The following is an 18,599-nucleotide window of genomic DNA, read 5'->3' on the forward strand; positions in this document are numbered from 1 at the left end:
GAACTTTATTATATCTTTACATTTCAACCTTTTGGCATCACTAGTTTACATCCTTTTTGGCCCTGAAAGAGAAAGGTGCTTGGCCTTTTGTGATGACATAAATTCCAGTTTATCTACACATGCATGGCCTACAACAAACTTTAGCTGGTTTTCAAAATTAGCTTCCACCTTTATCTATGTTCCCATTTGTGCCCACCATAACTTTTGTACCTTGTCCTAAACTCTTTGGATCTCATATTCTTTTTTGATAGATTAACTTTTCTACTTACACTAGACTAATCTCCAGTTCCCAGAACCCTGCCCAAGGACGCTGGAAAAGGTAAATTACGAGTTGCCCAATCAGTCCTCATTTTTCACCCTACCTATACACTTTGCACACATCTAACCCCCACCCTCCGGAGAACCCTGCCCGAGGGCGCTAGAGGAGGTAAATTGCGAGTCGCTCAATCAGTCCTCAGTTTTCACCCTACCTATACACTTTGCACATATCTAACCCCCACCCTCCGGAGAACCCTGCTTGAGGGCACAGGAGGAGGTAAATTGCAAGTCGTCCAATCAGTCCTCAGTTTCCACGTACCCCTACCTTGGCTACATATACACTTTGCACACATCTAACCCCCACCCTCCCGTGGAGCAAGATTTCACCAAAGTGACCCTTGAACCATTGAACTAAGCCCCACGGAACAGATTTCATATTCTTTCATTTGCAGAAAGAGTGTAAGAAAGCTTGTTAAACAATGCACAGTGATATTAAATGATTTCAATCAAGCAAATGCTGGTTGATACAAAACTTGCTTGTCCATCAAAAGCAATAATGTTATGTTAAGTAGTGATCACAAGAAAAAATTGCAAATGATATATATATCTTGAATGCCACTTTCAGTCAGTAAAAGATACAAAAAAAGAGGATACCAAGGCCAAGGATATACTACATTTACATTTACAGACTGCAAAAACTTTTCTTTGCTTTAGTGCAATCAAGATTCTCTCTTATTTCTGTGCCTATCAGGTCGCCTGTTAAAGATATATATATATATATGTACATGAAACACACTGACAAACTATATATGCTCGTATCGAAATTGAAGCAGCATTCCACATAGCGCTGCCAAAACGCAAACAAAAAAAGTCACTAACTGAAAGGATTAGTAAGAGCTCTTCCCCTTGGCAAGTGTTACTCAACATATATACTCGATTCTCGGTGATGAAATGACTTTACTGGCAGCTGCATTACCTTAAACAATTCGAGGTAGTTGCAATGGTTAAGCATTTTACGTGCTCTCGTGGAAGTTGAGTGATCGAGTCAAGGCGGCAGGGTTGGCTTTCATCAACCAAGAATGATCAGCCACGTGAGGGTTTTTCTCGTCGGCTTTTGAGCTAAAGGCCTTCAAGAGGCTTGCTCCTGGTGAATCGGTTTTTTCGTTCTTGATTCCTAATGTGGACCAGATAGAGCTCTTTGCTGCTTCGTTCGAGTCATCAATTCGAAGAGCCTTAGGGATCAGTACAGTCGTCGTCCCTCTATTCTCTCTCGTCTTCCCTAAAGGCTCTTCTCCCGTGCTGCTGTTTGATGATTTGAGAATGTGTCCCTCTCGGGAACGTTTCCCCAATGTTTGAGACATCGGGCTACTGCATTGGGCTGAGAGATCAGAAGAAGATGACGGGGAGATCCACGCCACATTCCAAGGACTACAACTCCAGTAGGGCGCTGCTGGAGCTGGGTAAAACGACACGGGAAAGCTCGAAGGATTAAGAGCGGGATTCCACGAACAAGGCCAAGGTGGAGGCCCGGGAAAGCACGGTACTTGAGGTGGAAATCCATGAAAGTTCTTCCACATTGATTCGGTTACACCAGCCCCGTTACCTCCCCTCTCTATAGACATACTCGAAGGCCCATTAGAGTGTTCATTATTTCCGGTATCCCTCCCACCATAACAAGCGGGAGCTTGTTCAGATCCACGATATCTTCCATTTGGACCACAATTCTGCGGTTTCTCAACAAGGTCCAGCATGGAAGTCGTTATATTTTTGCAAAGGGGCGTATCTGAGCCAAAAGCAAGGACAGCTCCATTTGCATTTTCAGAAACCATTATATGATGGTAATTCGTAGCAGCAGAACTCTTGTTCTTGCGTCGGCCTGAACCAACAGGAACGTTTCTCATTATTCCCCCGGCAGTCCAATACCGCTGACAATTCTTGCAAAAATGGCGGGGCTGGTTGACATTGTAGTTGTTGTAGTAGCAGAACTTGGTGTCCAGGCTATTGCAGCGGGGACATGGAAGAATTTTATCGGGCTTTTTAAGCAGCGTCTTTTCTTGAGAGTCACTCGATTCACTCGGGTCATCCTTCTTGATATCTTTCGAGGACCCTGTTCCTTTATCTGGACTCTGCGTCCTCGGAGGATCTTCACTAATAACCGAAGAGGTTACTGCTTCTACCGACTCTTCAGCAATTGAAACCGGGGATTCAACTTCCTGCTTATCGCCCGTAAGTTCTACTCCTGAAGTGTTCTGATAATAATTTCATGATAAGGGTTAAACTTGATCAGCTTTCTTGCAAAAACAATAAACTGTACATTTAGCTAGCATGCATATCAATCCAATTTGTCTAGTCTAGTCTAGTCAGGCAAACATTTTCCTATCATCAGTTACTGATGTAAGTATGTTCCCCCATGCCCATGGTTTTCCTAGCACAAACTACTAATACAGTTTCCTTTGACCACAATAAAAGAGAAAAGATGAGATAACGCCAGCCAAGTTGACTAAGGATACAAACTTATAACCACAAGGTCACCAGTTAAAATCCTAGCCTCCTGGTTTGAAACAGTCAGCTATGGACAACATAGGCTAATTTATCTTTGATTTGAACCAGCCAACTATGAGAAATAGGCTGGTTTATCTATGATTCTTTACCAGCTATGGCACAAGGCAGGGGGTTTATCCAGTGCAGAGTAGTGGCTGGGGTTTTTCCTTGTCAACCCAATAAAAGAGACAAGACATCAAGCCTAAGATTTTGCCATATCAAACATGGGGGCATGTATAATCAATCAATTCAATCAAAGGGCAAACTTTGGACTCAATTCCAGAAATTTCTAGGATTGAATTCAAGAAACAACCATAGGGGTTGTAGCTGTGATTCTTCATTTCATTTGCTAGGAGATCCAAAATGGTTCAGAGCAATTCAATCAAAGTTACAAACTTTTGACTCAATTCCAGAAAACATGATCAACCCATTACTCACTATACTACTCTGAATAATGGGTTTCCCTTAAACACCACAAAAGCCTTCACTGAACCCAATATATGTTCTTTTGAATGCAGAAGAAATAGAATAGAATTTCAAAGCAAAAAAACAGAGCTTTATATATCATATATACTAAAAACAACCCAATATTTTCATATTCCATCACGTAAAACCAGCAAAACAGAAGTATAAACATGGTTTTTTTCAAGAATTCTACCTTGTTGTCATGTGAAGGCGTCGTAACAGAATTGGAAACGTCGCCGTCGTCTTGCGGCGGCGCCGGCGCCGGCGGCAGAGAGATCGTCATCCCGAAGAGCTTGATCGCCGGGTCTTTCACTTCCGACATTCTGGTTTGCTTTTGATTTTCTCCCACGTTTAAAGTTTTCATTTTCTCCCTTTTCCAACACACGAAACACAAAACACCTTTCAAAAGTCTTTCTCTTTTGTAACACGCAGCTTTTTTTCTCGGTTTCTTCGCTCTCTCTCTCTCTTCTCTCTCTCTCTCTCCACTTTTTTTTCAAACGGAGTTCAGTTCAACTTGGAAGGGTGGCTGGCATGGCGGCATGATTCGTCGTCGTTTTGAGTTGGGCTATTTTTCTTTTGTTGATTTTTGCGATCAAAGTACGAAGATGATAGCAGAGAAAATGAAGAGTTGGATTTTGTTTTAACTCTCGAGGGGGATGATGGGGGTGGGGGGTTCAAAGAGACTGGGTGGGTGGCCACGTCAGCACGGAAGATGAATTTTAGCCACAAGTTGTTTGTGGCAGTGGAGATCTTTCTTTGTGGGGATTGGGGTGGTTTTTGCTTTGCTGGTTTTTTGATTCCCCACAAACAGTAACACTCCAGTTGTGCTAATAATAATAATAATAATAATAATAATAATAAAAAGTAGTGGATCGTCCGCCTACTTGATGTTGGCCTACTTGATGTTAGGATTACTATTGTAAAAATCAGTTTAGGCGCTAAACTCTTATAGGTCGAGGTGAAAAGGGGTGTAGATCGTTGTTAGTTGGTAGGAAAATTTTTTTAATTGATGTTTTTGCTCAAAATGATATTGTTTTAAGTGAATATATATATATATATATATATATATATATATATATATTTTTTTTTTTTTAAAATTAGGCGACGCTGTAGGCACTAGGCGTCCCTCCTGCGGCCACCTATCGCCTTCTGTAACATTGGTTAGGATTAAAGACAGCAGTGTGAGGTTTAAATGGATCTCGTGTGCACACATGAAGACTAAAGTCTGATCGGTAAACTGATTGTACAATTCATGATTTACATATGCAGTGACTCTAGGGGAAGGATCATGTGAGTTTAGAATTAGTCCAGCAAAATTAGACAACTTAATTGGTCACAGAGATAAAATTCGATAAAATAATTAGAGATTGAGTCTCACTAACGACACGGTAGTCATGATAATAAAGGGAGAAGGAAGTGCTTTTGGAGTGTTTTAATTAATTTATTTATTATCATTCCTTTTTCGTCCATATCAGCCAGCCTCAGCCGCAGACTGCGCATTTCCCAATTATACTCCTACAATGCATTCTTAGATTTGCCTAATTTATTGTTTTGATCTTGACTCCAACCTGCAACTATGTACTTGCATTCTGTACCACAAATACGTTGTTTTTGTTTAGTTTGGAATTTTTTTAATTCCTTTTTCATTCTAAATTTCTAATGTCTTCTTCCAAAAAAATGGAAAATGATAAATATTGTACTTATATCAATCGAGTTAGAAAAAATATTTCATGTAACAAAAAGTATTTGTATTTTCTTTATTTTTTCTTTTTTAACAAATGACATTACAAAAACTCTATATAAAATTCGTATAATTTTACTCTTAGAAAACTAATAGCTGCATTTGGTTCAAATTATAGCGCATAATTCATCGAATGTTATATGTCATTATATGATTCAAGGGAATGGTGGATTTCAAAATTGGATTTTTATTTTATTTATTTTTCACATCCATGTGAATCTTTATTCTGCAAATGCTACAAGAAAAATATTAAAATACCTATAACTTTTTTTTTAATTTACTTATGGTGTTTTAGAGAGAGAGAGAGAGTAACGTTCAAATGAAAACTTGCGCTACTCTCCTGCCACATCTCTGCTACACCTCTGCCAAAATCCTTACTCTTGTAGGGAGAAAATCTCAGCATAATTTCAAACATCACACTTGTTAAAAGTTTAATCTTGGGATTTTACTGTTCCAAAACCTTCCCCAATATCATTATTGGGGAAGGCCTTATGGCCTTTTTTTTTTTTTTTTTTTAGAGTTTATGGTTTCATTTTTTTCTCTTCTTTTTGGGAATATTTAATGTCTAGTTTTTTTTTTTTTTGAGTTAATACCACAAATGATTTTTGACTATTGAGTTAGTACTCCTTTTAGTTCTCGACTTTCAATTCGACCAAAACATATATCTTAACTTTCATTTTTACCACAAAGAGTCCTACATTAAAATTTCTGTTAAATAGGTTTTGAATTGATCTATTTTTTTTTTAAAAAAAAAAAGTCGTTAATCTTTTTCAATATGAATATTAAATTTTCCCTTTAAACGTTATCTCCCCTCCATCTTATAGGATGGTCAAGGTTAGACTACAAGGTACTAGGTACTTTACTATTCTAAAGTTGACGATGGTGATTGACGAGGGTTAGGAGTTTAGGAACTAATCTCTTTATCACTCATATCATATAAATTTGTTGAAATTTATGAGGGTGGTTGGCAAGGGGACCCTCAGGAACGTACAAATCTTTTCATCACGCCATATCTCATATCAAAATCATATGTTGAAATTGATGGTGGTGGTTGGCGATGGTCTGGACCCTTAAGAACCAATCTCTTCATCACGACATGTTTCATATCAAAATCATCTGTTGAAATTGATGAGGGTTGTTGACGAGTGTCTGGACTTTCAGGAACTAATCTTTTCACTACCTCATATCGTCTCATATTAAAATCATCTGTTGAAATTGATGAGGGTGGTTGACGAGAGTCTGGATCCTCAGGAACCAATCTCTTTATCAACCTATATCTCATATTAAAATCATCTGTTGAAATTGATGGGGGTGGTTGCCGAGGATTTGGACCCTCAGAAACCAATCTCTTCATCACTCTATATCTCATATCAAAATGATTATGATGTTGATTTTGGTTCGTAGGTGTTGATGAAATAATTACAAATAGGAGAGAGATTGTAAACAAATGAAGTTGGTATTCGGACATCATTCTTTAAAATCAAGAGGTAAATATTTTTATGGTGTATATTTAAAAATCTAACGAAAACAAATTTTAAAACAAGTCATTTTGGATTAAATTGTATGAATTTGTGCAGTTCAGGAATCCAATTGTATTTTTTGAGTTCGATGGCCTAAATGTATTTTAGTGTGTAGTTCAGAAGCTTATTTGACCCTTACTCCATTTAAAAAAAATGTTAATCCATCGTTATTTGTCCATTTTCTCACAGTGTGTTTGAAATGCACAATATCCAAAATTCCTATATGCTCCAAATTAATAAAAGACCCAAATTATCAAAACTTTGCTCAATAAAAGACTTAATAGATTCGTCCCATTCCTATTGCCATGCTCCAAATTATCAAAACTTTACTCAACAAAAGCCTTAATAGGCTCATCCCATTCTTATACTCCGTATAAATCAACGCCATGCTCCAAATTATCAAAATGTTGCTCAATAGAAGACTTAATAGACTCATCCCAAGTAGGTGACCAATATTTCGTTCTGCCAGGTGAAATATCTATAACATACCCGTCAAGTGCACCCGATTGAGTTCAATAGGCTAAAAAATAAAATAATGACAAAACACAAATAAAAAATACCACAAACTCTGCAAAGCAACTCCCAAAACTCATTGCCGTTCTACAATACACACAACGCATCAAACAAATGCATAAACCATATACAAGAAACACTAACCACGCCACACCGTATCCGGCAAAACCCCCACCCCTGCAATGCACTCAACAAACCAAACAACTTAACATGAACCTCCAACCACACTTGAAATTCCACCGAGAACCCACACACCGTAAAATGTACAAACATTTCACCGGAACCTAACTCGCTCTGATCTTCAGCCGAATACCAGAAAATTAAAATATTTTTTAAAAAATAAGTCATTGTAAAAAAATTATTTTCCAAAAAGTATTTTAATAGGCGTACTTATTTATTTATTTGTAAATTTTGCCTCGTACGCATTCAAGCCCAAATCCTTATGCCTTCTTCTTCAGACACAACTTGAGCCGCATATTTGAGCGAGCAGTCCAGTAGTACACAGCCTGCCTTACTGGAGTTACTGTCTCCGCCTCCATCGTCAGCAACTCCGTCAACTGCCGGTTTGTCTAGTTCAAATCATTGAATCCTTAATCGTAAATTCCTAATTCCACAAATCCTTTAAAACTTGTACGAAGTTTTCTTATTAGAATTATCAGGTTTATTTGTGAGATTTAATTATAATATGTGAAATTTGAATTGATACATTTGTGAATTTTTAATTTGTTGTGCTTCTATTCTAACAGTTTCTTTTGTTTTTGAATTTTTTTTTGCTTCAGGTTTCTCTTCTTCATTTATGTTTGGATATTGAATTTTTGGTAAAAAAAAATAATTCTTGGAGACTCTGAGTTCAAATTCAGGGTATTTTGCTCAGTTGCTCCCCCTAAGAATTTCAAGGATATTGTTTTGCCATTTATCACTCCTTCTTTGCTTTCTCAATTGACAGTGAGAGCAAACAAATTTTTTATTATAATACTAGAAATTTAATATAAGAACCTAGCTAAGTTTTGTTTGGTTTTTCTTCCCCAGTTTTATGATAATCTTGTGCTATTATTTATGCAAATTAACCATTATTTGATGATAATTTGCTTGGTTTTGCTTTAGATATGGACTTGACTTTGTAGTTGATAGGGAATTAATGTAATTGGGGAAAGTAGTATATTCTATTTATTGAGAAATTGATGTGAGTAAAGAAGTGAGGGTTTATAATATATCTTGTGTTTAAACCGTTATATTGGTACTCCCGAATGGCTTGGTGATAAGCAAAATAAGTATAGTTGTTATAAGCGGTGCTAAATGCTTCATTGTATATCTTTGCTCCTCTACTTTGTGGCTTACTGATACACTGGATAGCAAGTAATGATGTCTGGTGTTGCACAGTAACACAAGGAGTGAATATAATGTGTGTTAAACATTGGATTACATGTGGATTACAGATTAGCTATGAATAAGATTCTGCATAGGATTGATTTGATAGTGTTGGCTTCGAAAATTACAAATGTCAAGTACTTGGATTATAGATTTCACTAAAGCTCGGGCTTCGATTATATCAGAAATGACCCCTGCCAGAATTCCTCCAATGAGCAACCCATAGTTTATCTGTTAAAACTCAACTCAGATTTGAGATCCTTTCTAATTTGTTTGGAATAGATGTGTTATTTGGAAAGCTTCAATCCTTTACTACTCAAATATCCTTTCTAATTTATTTGTTAAATCTTTTTTCTCAAAACTGAAGCCATGACAAATGTACAGCTTGTGTAGTAAAGGGAAAAAAAAATTATACACACCAATTGTGGTAATAAACCAACATCACAGTTATGCTTTTCTTTGTAATCTAGTTTAATGTGATAGGTAAGTAGAGTTACAATTCATTAACTCATGCAAGCATAATTTTTTCTCCCATTTGGTTGAGATTTCTATCCAATAGGGTTCCCTATTTGTATCTTTTAGATCTTTTCTGTATCATGAAAGACTATGATTTGGTATAACAATTTTTTATAATTCATCTTAAAAGTCAACTGAAATGAATGAAATTGTTTGAAAAAGTATAGAACATATACTCCCTTGTAAAAAAATCTTGAGTATTTCAAAAAAAGAAAAAAGAAAAAAAAAAGAAGGAATCGGTTGGTATTGTGTGAGACATTCTAATGTGAAATGGATCTCAAATATGTAATACTTTTATATGGGTAAGCAAGATTGTTAGTCCTTGTTTCACTGCAATGCTAATCTTATTTTACATTTGACTTTTGTCTCTTCTTTTCTATAACAAGATTAGTGCTTATATTTGGATTCTTAAGTTGGCTTTAAAATATAATAGGAATATAGGATTCTAATCCTCTTAATATTTACTGATTTTTTTGGGTGTTTGAAACTTTAGATGCCATCAGGTGATTAATTGACTTATTCTCTAGATTATGGTTTCAATGCATTAGTCAATAGTCATATGCATTATTTTGCAATTAGTTTAAAAGTTGGGGTGTGATGCGGGTCAATTCACACATGACTCATTAAGAGTTCTTAATATTTTATTGGGCCATCTTAAGGCAACTATACACTAGGTTTGTGAAACAGTGGTGGAAGAGTCATGAAAGCTCAAATGCTCAAGGAGTCCAATCAGTGATGGTGAATATTTAAAGTATTTTAATTGCATTCAAGCTGATTTGGTCATTTGAAAGAGCCCTAATCACTACTTAGATTAGGAAAATTGTTTCATATTTAAATTGTTACCTTTATTGCTTTTCTTATTAGATTTTAGAAGGATTCTATCACATGCCACTTTCACCCATAAAAGGAGTGTATGTGTTTTGATTTTAAAGAGTTAAGTTATCAATAAAAATTCATAACGTTTTCTTTGCATTTGTATAAGAATTCTTTCTTCCATTTGTGGCCCTATTGAAAAGTGTTCTTGATTTCATGACACATCACGACCGTGAGTATCAATGTGACCACAATAATCTGTGAGCTGAGTTAGGAACTCACGACCATGATGTCCGTTGTGAGTTTGGGAAGCCGCAAGCCTTGCCAGTGTTCACGATCAAATCGTGAGCGGGCGCCCAGAAGATTAAAAGTTTGTTATTTTTGGTGCGTTTTGGAGGTATAAATAAGGCTTAGCGGTTATTTTTAGAGGATTATCCATTTTCCCTTCTCCCTCTAGGATTTCCTTGGAGAGAAACCTCTCAAACATCATTCTCATCATAATTGATCTTGGATTTAGTGAATAGTTGCTTAGATTTCAAATTGTAATACAAAGTTACTTCCATTGCAAGTTTGTATCTTCAATTCATCTTTGATCAAACTAAGTTTTTCTTTACATCTACTTCAATTACTTCAATTCAATTGTCTTCAAATGGATGCATTTTCAATTTATTTTTGCTTTTCAATTAACAACATGTGTAGCTAGATTCTCCATAAGGATTTGGATTGAGTTTCCTCTCGTTATAAATGCTTAGTGAATTCAATTGCAAAAGAGGATGATGTAATGAATTAGCTAAGGTTCTTCTTGTGAGTTAGGTTCTTATATAATTAGGGTTCGATTATACAAGAAGATCATGGGCGTGTATTGTTGCTATGCGAATAAGACAACACTATGGTCATACTACTCACAATTCTAAGCTTGCTTTGAAAAAAGGAGATTGGAAGAAGATGTGAATATTATATTATTATGTGTTTGATAAATAATCACTATACCGTGGACTATCTATCTTATAAGGTGAACTACTAACATAAGATACATTTTTATTTTACTAAATGTACATTTTTAATACACTAAAAAGGTTCATTTTTTGAAGATATATTATTTGTGTACTGAAAGTACATTATTTGGTAGTATACTGAATAATGTACCTTCAGTACACTAACTAATGTATATTCAGTATCTTTCAGTATATTAAAAATGTACATTTATTCATGGTCCATAATATAATTTGCCCCATGAGAATGACATTGACTTTATCCTTGTTAAATTATTACACTTTTGTGATTAACCACCTACTATTTGACATCCTTTTGTTCAACTTCTCGAGACGATATCCAATGTGAAGATATCCTCACGCACACCATCATTACCACTAAAACTCAAACTTTCAGTACTACAAAGCATTGACATACTCCAGCAAAGATCGCGGGGCATATTGAAGAGATCATATGGCTCTAACTTTGATATTATCTTGCCTATTGAAGAGATCATATGGCTCTAACTTTGATATTATCTTGCCTATAATCTACCACTCAAGAATCAATTGAGCTTCCTACGTAGACAACTTTGATATTATCTTATTTGTCGTTGTAGTTAGCTAGCTCAGGTAAATTAGCTTCACTTACTATAGGTCTGTTGTATATATTATTGATTTATTGTATAAATACGCATGACCTTTTTTAAATTAATGATAGCGTGTGTAGTATCATGTCTCTTACACAATAATTTTATGTTTGAAAATGCTATGATCATTGGAGTTGCCTCACTTGCCTGTTTCTGAGAATATCATGCTCATCAGTAAAGGACATGCAGAAAAATATGAGATTCCTAAGGGCATGCAATTATAGCCTTTTATAAAGTAGAAACGTTAAAATGTTGGAAAAATTAGGTAAATTTTGTATTTAATGTGGAAAAATTATAAAGTAGAAACGTTAAAATGTTTGAGGTTATCTCGTGCGGTGCAAATCAAAATAGTCTGAAAAGACTGGACTTGTGTACCTCAATTTGGATTTCCCTTTCTTCACCCTTAGCTTGCTGTTCAAGGGATTATTTCTTATTTAAAGTTTAAATCTCGATTTTTATTTTTTCTGACTTATTCACCATGTTTTTAAGGGAAACTCCCAAGTCATAGGTACAATATGAAAAGAGACAATTGCATGAAGGTATGGTGATTGATTGCCACTAGTGTCTAGTTTTGCTGTATAAAGCAAAAGTAGTATGAAATGGAAATGCTGTAGTGAAGAATGTGTGGACTGCATTCAAGGATTAATCATTAATGTGTATGTAACCAGGTTTCTGCTGCATGCTGAAGAGATGAACCTGAAAATCTGGGGGGTGACTGGCTGCTGCTGCTGCCTTTTTTAGATAAGAATCACTGCTCAGACATGTTACATGATGCCTAGGTTGAATCCTATCATTAATGTTGGGCGGAGACCGATAAAGGGTCAAGTCCAGTATTAGGTGGCCTAGGGGATTGTAGGTCAATAGTTATATCATTGACCCGGATTCACCTTGTAAAATAGACCCATCACAGTTTATATACTGGATGTTCACAATTTGCATTGCAGTATGTAAATTGTGTACATTCATTATATAGATTGTGAACATGCAGTATGTAAATTGTGTATTTTAGACGCTGGTAAGGTGGACCCGGTCCATAGAGTAATTTGTGATTGTAGGTGACTAGGGGATTGCAGGGCAGAGGCTTAAAGGGTCAAGTCCAGTACCAGGTGACCTAGGAGATTATAGGTGGCTAGGGGATTGTTGGGTGGAAGCTTAAAGGATCAAGTTCAACACCTTTCTTCTTGAAAATGTGCTGGTATATAAGGAAATAAAGTTGTGCTTTTGCTACTAACTATAACTTTTATCGTAGTGACAAACGCTTGATCTAACAAGTGTCATTAGAGTTAGGTCACAGTTAAGGCTGGTAGGAGTTGGGTTCTTGACAATCAAGAAAAATCAAAAGTGTCTGGAAAACAGACACAGGAAAATTATTATTTTGAGGGAATATTTTTTTTTTTTCATTCTCAATTTTGATTGTGTCTCCAACTCTGGATTATATTCATCAAGCTGTGTGGGGTCTTGGACAAAGATTACTCCTCAGGATGTGGGGCTCCTGTCTGCTAAGTCAAGAATGAAATTATTCATCCAACAAGCAAGCATTATTCAGCAAAGTCTTTGGAGGGCTTGTCCTCTCTGATGATATGCATTATTTAGAGTTATTAATTTACACATGCACACAAAATTATTTCCTCCATTAGCTTTTTTTTTTAGAGAAATATCCATCATTAGCTTAGAGCATCCTCATAAGCTCTTATATTTCACTATTTTTGAAGTGTCATTAGGAAAAAGAGAGGAGGGCAAGAAAAAAGGGAGAAAAAGAAAGAAAGAAAAAAAAAGGTTGACAACATTTATATATATATATATATATATATATATATATATATATATATATATATAAACTGAAAAACAGGCTACATACGTGCCCAGAAGGTTAAATCACTTTGTTTTTCCTTATCTCTCACCTGACGGGCCCACAAAAAAACCAAAATTTGCAGGGCAAAAAACCAATCAACAACTACTCCACATTTGTTTGTTTAGCACAAGAGTCAGTATTGACTCCACACCACTTCCCGTATAAAGAGAAGAGTTTGATGCCACTGGACCACAAGGTTCTTGGCAACTACTCCACATTTGTTAAAAACCAATTCTTGAATTTTTTACTTTCAAAAACCATCAAAAAACCATTGTTATAGATGCTCTTAGTTATTCAGTTTCTTGTGAATTCTTTGCTTGTATAGAATTCTCGAAAGTGTTGTATGGCCACAAGAATTGATTGTAAACCTCTGCGCCTCACATGGAAAGAGGCCTCACTACCAAGTTTTATTGGCAAAGCATGGAATCATATATATATATATATATATATATATATATATATATATATATATAATCATGGAATTCTTCATTATCATTGCAAACTTTAAGGAAAGAAAATTACTTTAGATCATTTGATCACACTCTCTTTGTGGGATTAAGACATTTCCTTTCAATCCAAAAGTAAAAGTCAGATTGGCACTTAGCTTGTTTCATATCACACACAATAATGCACATATACATCTGTGGGATATTGCATTATACATATCTTAGTCAGAGACATATGAATACGGAGTATTTGTTATGTTACCTCAGGAAACCCCAAAAGGAACTTACCTAGTAAGTTTACCTAAGAATGACTTTAGGCTTTCATCATTTTTTTTAAAATACTTAGGTGATTCCAATTTCGTCAAATTAATCGTAAGTCAGGACTTTGCCCATAGAGCCATTGCAGTCTGCAGAGGTAAATTGCGAGTCGCACAATCAGCCTACCGGTCAGACTTTAGTCTTCATGGGCAAGTCGCGCAATTAGTCCACCGGTCGTCATTCGTGAGTTGTGCAATCAGTCCATCCGTCAAACCCTAGTTTTTATGCACACACTTCTTGTGCCTTTTTCCCATTCATGTTTTCAGTAGGATTTAAATCCTTACATTGTCGCCTTTAGTTGTGACATCAAGTCAGGCGATGAACTAGTATGCTTTCATCATTTTTGATCCATAATTATGTTGTATAGGTAGAAACAGATGGGATAGGTAATTGATATGAATTATTATTTGTTGGGATTGTGGCAAGTTCCTTTTGTTTTGCTTTTTTGGATTCCTGAGGCCAGCCAGCCAGCCAGCCATATTCTTCTCATCTTCTTTTCCCTGCTTTTGTTTAGTGAGATATAGTGCCCTCCTCGCTAAGGCCAAAAGCTCACTCCGATCCAGATAGGGCCCCTAGCAGAATAATAATTGATGATCAACTCAAGCTAAGGGCAACTTTGTTTATTGACAGGATAATTGGACAATATACTGGACCCAACTCAGTGCTATTAGTCTAACCTGAAGGAGTCAAAGCAATTAACTCAGTCAAATAGTAACGGTCAAGGAGAGAGCATGTGGAACGGTGCACTTAAGGTAGAGCCTGATAAGGAGTATTCCCCGACCCTCTGTATGTACGTATCTTGCACCTGCTCGGTATCTGGGACGGACTGCTGAGAGGAGAAATTCTTGATCATTTATCGACCTAGAAACCTACAAACCCGACCTTGTATGTGGAACCGAGCACGGGCTCAGCCAGTAGCAGTGCTTAATCGTTTATTGGTTTGCCCCGACCATCTTAGGTCGGGACGAATTACCTGACCTTCTCTACATAGAGCCCTAAACCTGATTGCGATAGGAACGAGGGAGTCATGAATCTCGGGACACGTAGACGAATCAATGAAGCCCCCAAACTTCCCTTGTGCATGACCCCCACGTGTCGCACATGCCGAGGGACCGGCATGTGTTCCCTTTAGCGTCCTATAAATACCTCATTAAATGCTTGAGGGAGGGACTTTTGACATCTTTCATACCTCTATATTTAGCTTGGGATCCTCTGTCTCACAGTCTCTATTTCCCGAGTTTTTAAACTTAGATCAATTAGCGGTGGACCTCAAGGTCCTATATAAAAGTTCTAACCTATTATTTATACGTATCTGCTATGGGAACGACTGTATTTACTACATCAGAATTCAGAGCGCAACACACTTATTGGAGCACCGACTCATAAATAGTAGAAGTTGTGGAGGGGAATGCACAATAATTACTAAGGAGTCACGAGGGGGGAGCCATTGCACTTATTTGGAAGTCATTGTGTTCATTAATATTGTAACCGTTACTATTATTATAAAGGCTAACCCCATGTAACAAGCTGGGGGACACGCTCAAAGAAACTTGTACTCAACACTCTTAACAATACACCTACAACTACCCTGCTTGATTATTTCTTTTCAAAAATACTCCAGTAACATTATTACCGTTTCACTTAAATTTACCAGCTTTTTGATTCACATACAGGACATTCTGCTATACAATAATCTGAGGCCTTAAAATCCCAGGCATCATCCTAGAATCTCCTTTACTTGTTATGGAATTTGTTAAAGCAGGAAAGTAGAAGGCAGAAGAAGAGTTTAAAGACAGACAAAGATACTTCAACCCAAATATCCCTTTCTTTTCTTTATTTTTTCAGACACTTGGGGGCCCCACACATGATGAATCATTATTGCCTCATATATTCTTTTCTTCCAACATGTAAATAACAAAGAACAGAAAAAAGTAGCAAAGTTATTGAAGAATTTACCTTTGAATTGCCCTTATGCATCTGGATGGTCCCTGAGCTTATCGGATACACCAGAGGGAACTTTCAGTTTGAGATTTTTCTGAGCAGGACCATGTTATTAGTACTATGTTTTCACTTCACTACAGTTCAATAAACAGCACAAAATATATGCTAATTCTGTAGTTTAGTGGAGTATTTCTATTGCAACAGTGAAGAATCTATGTTTTTGGTCTTTTCAGCTGTTTAGAAATGAGCATATCTTCACAGACGTGAAATTTGTCACAAGAGACCAATGATCGAGTTTCATCGGCAGTAGTGTGGGAGCAACCTCTCAAAATGAGGGGTCTCTTTGTGCACAGTGAACAAAAGTGTAGTATCTGTTGATCAGTTGAGTCACCATGATTTATCTTTTCACAATACTGTCGGGACGAGATGTTAGGGCGCTTGGGATTGACGATTCCGATCCACCTTTTTGTCATAAGAAATGGAGCATATCAGGTGAGTGTATATCGCTAAGATGAGCCCTCGGAACATAGCTCAATGGTCGAAAGATTGAGTGTGTATAGTGACCCAGCAAATACTCGAGTTTGAACCTCAATGGAGGAGAATCTTAGCCTTGGAACAAAAAACAAACACTCAGAATCTGTGTCACTAAGTCACATCCTGCAATTTACCTCGTCTCACAATTCCCAAGACAGGGGTGACTGTTGAGGGTCCTCAAGTTTAAGGTTTTAAACCTATATCGCTAAGATGATGAATTATTATTGGATTTTGATTCCATTGATCAAACAGGCCCTTGACTGCAATCCAAGAAATCCCAATTAAGATTGATCTGATCCTAATTGACTTTAGAGATTTCTTGCTTGATTGCCACTTTCCTCTTCTTCATCAGCTTTTGTTTTCTTCTCCCTTTTTCTTTACACTAAAATATGTAGTGTGTTTTTGTTTAATCAGTTCCACTGCATATGGATCTGAGCTTTAGGAAAAGCCAATCTTCCCTTTTCTTCTAAGTTTCTGGCTTCATTTATTCTACTTGAGAATCTTTTTGTTGCCTTTGATCACTTCATAAACAAGCTAAGAATTTCATAGGCAGAGGGCTAGGCTTAATCCTTTATCAGCCTCCACCTAACAATTCTCTTAGTATCTGACAGTCTTAATTGTACATTTTTTATTTTATTACGTCAAAAGTTATAATTAGTAGCGAATGCACAACGTTATTTCTTTGTACTCGCCATATTATCGATTGGCAAGGTGTTGGACTTGACTCTTGAAGGGTTTTCGTGTCAACAATCTCTCTAACCGCTTGATGTTAGGCTTGACCTTTCACCGGTCTTTGTCCAACACCCTCACTAAAACAAAGCAAAATCCCAAAATGGTGGTCAATGGCTTGTGTTTCACAATGAACATATATTTCTTTCTTCTACTTTCAGCTAAGCATCAGTTCTTATCAGCACAATCACCATAACATATATAGACACCTGACCTGAGAATTTCCTGAAAGGATAGGTTATGTACTTGTGTGCCATTTAGAATTAAATAAATTAATACCTAATTTGGTTCTCGACTATAATGATTTTTATTGATTTAATACTAAATGACTCTTGTTCTTCAATAGGTTGAGAAAGTAGTTATGAACAGATACTGCATTGTAATAGAGTTAGTAGTATTAAAAAAAAATAAAAAAATTCTGAACTTTAATAGTTTTACCTAATTAAGTCTTTTGCATTTGTTAGCTGTTAAAGTCAATGACTAAATCAAGAAAAATTACTATAATCGATGACTAAATTTGGTAAAACTACTACATTCAATAACTAAATTAGGTAAAACTACTATAGTCGATGACTAAATTGAGTATTAATGAGGAGACATTACCAAACTATCCTAACAAGTGATTCAATTAGGTAAAACCATCAAAGTTCAAGATCCAATTAAATACAAAAAGTCGTTTAGAACTAAATCGAGAAAAAGTCATTATAGACGGTCGGGGACTAAATTGGGTATTAAGCCATGATTAAATCATGGAAATACAATTGACAAAAGGACTTTGACATGAACTCTATGTAGGTCTAAGACAGCTGGTGAAATGGCTGATTTTTATTCACACACTAATGTGATAAACAAGATTGTCTTAAAATCTATACCTACTAGATTCTTTGATTCCTTCATCCCTACAAGCAAACAAAAAGAATCTGCCAATTTCAACAAAGGAAATAATATAATGAAATGCAAATGCAAAGACACACTCATTTGGTTATCCCTTTCAATCTCTAAAAAAGAAATGCCCCCCTCCCATTATCAATCAAGGCTAGCTTGCAATAGTAGTTTTAAAAATAAAGTTTCTTCCATTATGCATCATGGTGGGGCTGCCTATTTTTGCAGGGAATCAAGCAGAGGGAGAGGATTAGAGAGAACACTAAGGATAGCAACAAAACACTTTACCCTTTTCTCTCCTTTTGAGACCCAATTTGAGAATTAGTGTTGATTTCTTTGGTTTTTCCTGCTATATCTTAGATTCTCTCCAACCCTTTCAAGTCACCTAAAGAATACTCAACCAAACCTGCCCCTAGAGGCACTGCAAAGGTATATTCTAACTCGCACAATTAGCCCATCGATCATACCTTAATCTTTATGTGCGCACAAGAGATCCAATCCACAGTTCTACACATTTTATCATTAACCTTTTTCTCATTTA

General features: G+C 36.3%; 1 protein-coding gene and 1 long non-coding RNA gene across 3 annotated transcripts; one reads left to right on the forward strand and one right to left on the reverse strand.

The window, feature by feature from the left end:
• Positions 1-830: 830 nt before the first annotated feature.
• LOC116005201 (cyclic dof factor 1-like) lies at positions 831-3,892 on the reverse strand. 2 transcript variants are annotated; one of them, XM_031245459.1, is made up of 3 exons: positions 3,458-3,892; positions 1,235-2,507; positions 831-1,105 (listed from the first exon to the last, which is right to left on the reverse strand). In XM_031245459.1, the coding sequence occupies exons 1-2, from the start codon at positions 3,626-3,628 to the stop codon at positions 1,272-1,274; spliced, it is 1,407 nt and encodes a 468-aa protein (XP_031101319.1). In that variant the 5' UTR covers positions 3,629-3,892; the 3' UTR covers positions 831-1,105; positions 1,235-1,271. The 2 variants fall into 2 exon arrangements, with proteins under 2 accessions (XP_031101319.1, XP_031101318.1); XM_031245458.1 differs by having other exon boundaries at positions 831-2,507; positions 3,458-3,891.
• Positions 3,893-7,475: 3,583 nt separating this feature from the next.
• On the forward strand, positions 7,476-9,894 carry LOC116003809. Its single transcript, XR_004094710.1, has 2 exons — positions 7,476-7,634; positions 7,818-9,894. It is a non-coding gene; the product is annotated as an uncharacterized LOC116003809 (long non-coding RNA).
• Positions 9,895-18,599: the final 8,705 nt, after the last annotated feature.

This window comes from Ipomoea triloba, chromosome 14, assembly GCF_003576645.1.
Source record: "Ipomoea triloba cultivar NCNSP0323 chromosome 14, ASM357664v1".
NCBI classification, from domain to species: domain Eukaryota; kingdom Viridiplantae; phylum Streptophyta; class Magnoliopsida; order Solanales; family Convolvulaceae; genus Ipomoea; species Ipomoea triloba.

Excerpts from the sequence above, each read along its gene's own strand:
- LOC116005201 (XM_031245459.1), bottom strand. The coding sequence starts at position 3,628 with ATGAAAACTTTAAACGTGGGAGAAAATCAAAAGCAAACCAGAATGTCG. Across the intron at positions 2,508-3,457 it reads CGCCTTCACATGACAACAAG|AACACTTCAGGAGTAGAACT; the intron begins GTAGAATTCTTG and ends AATTATTATCAG.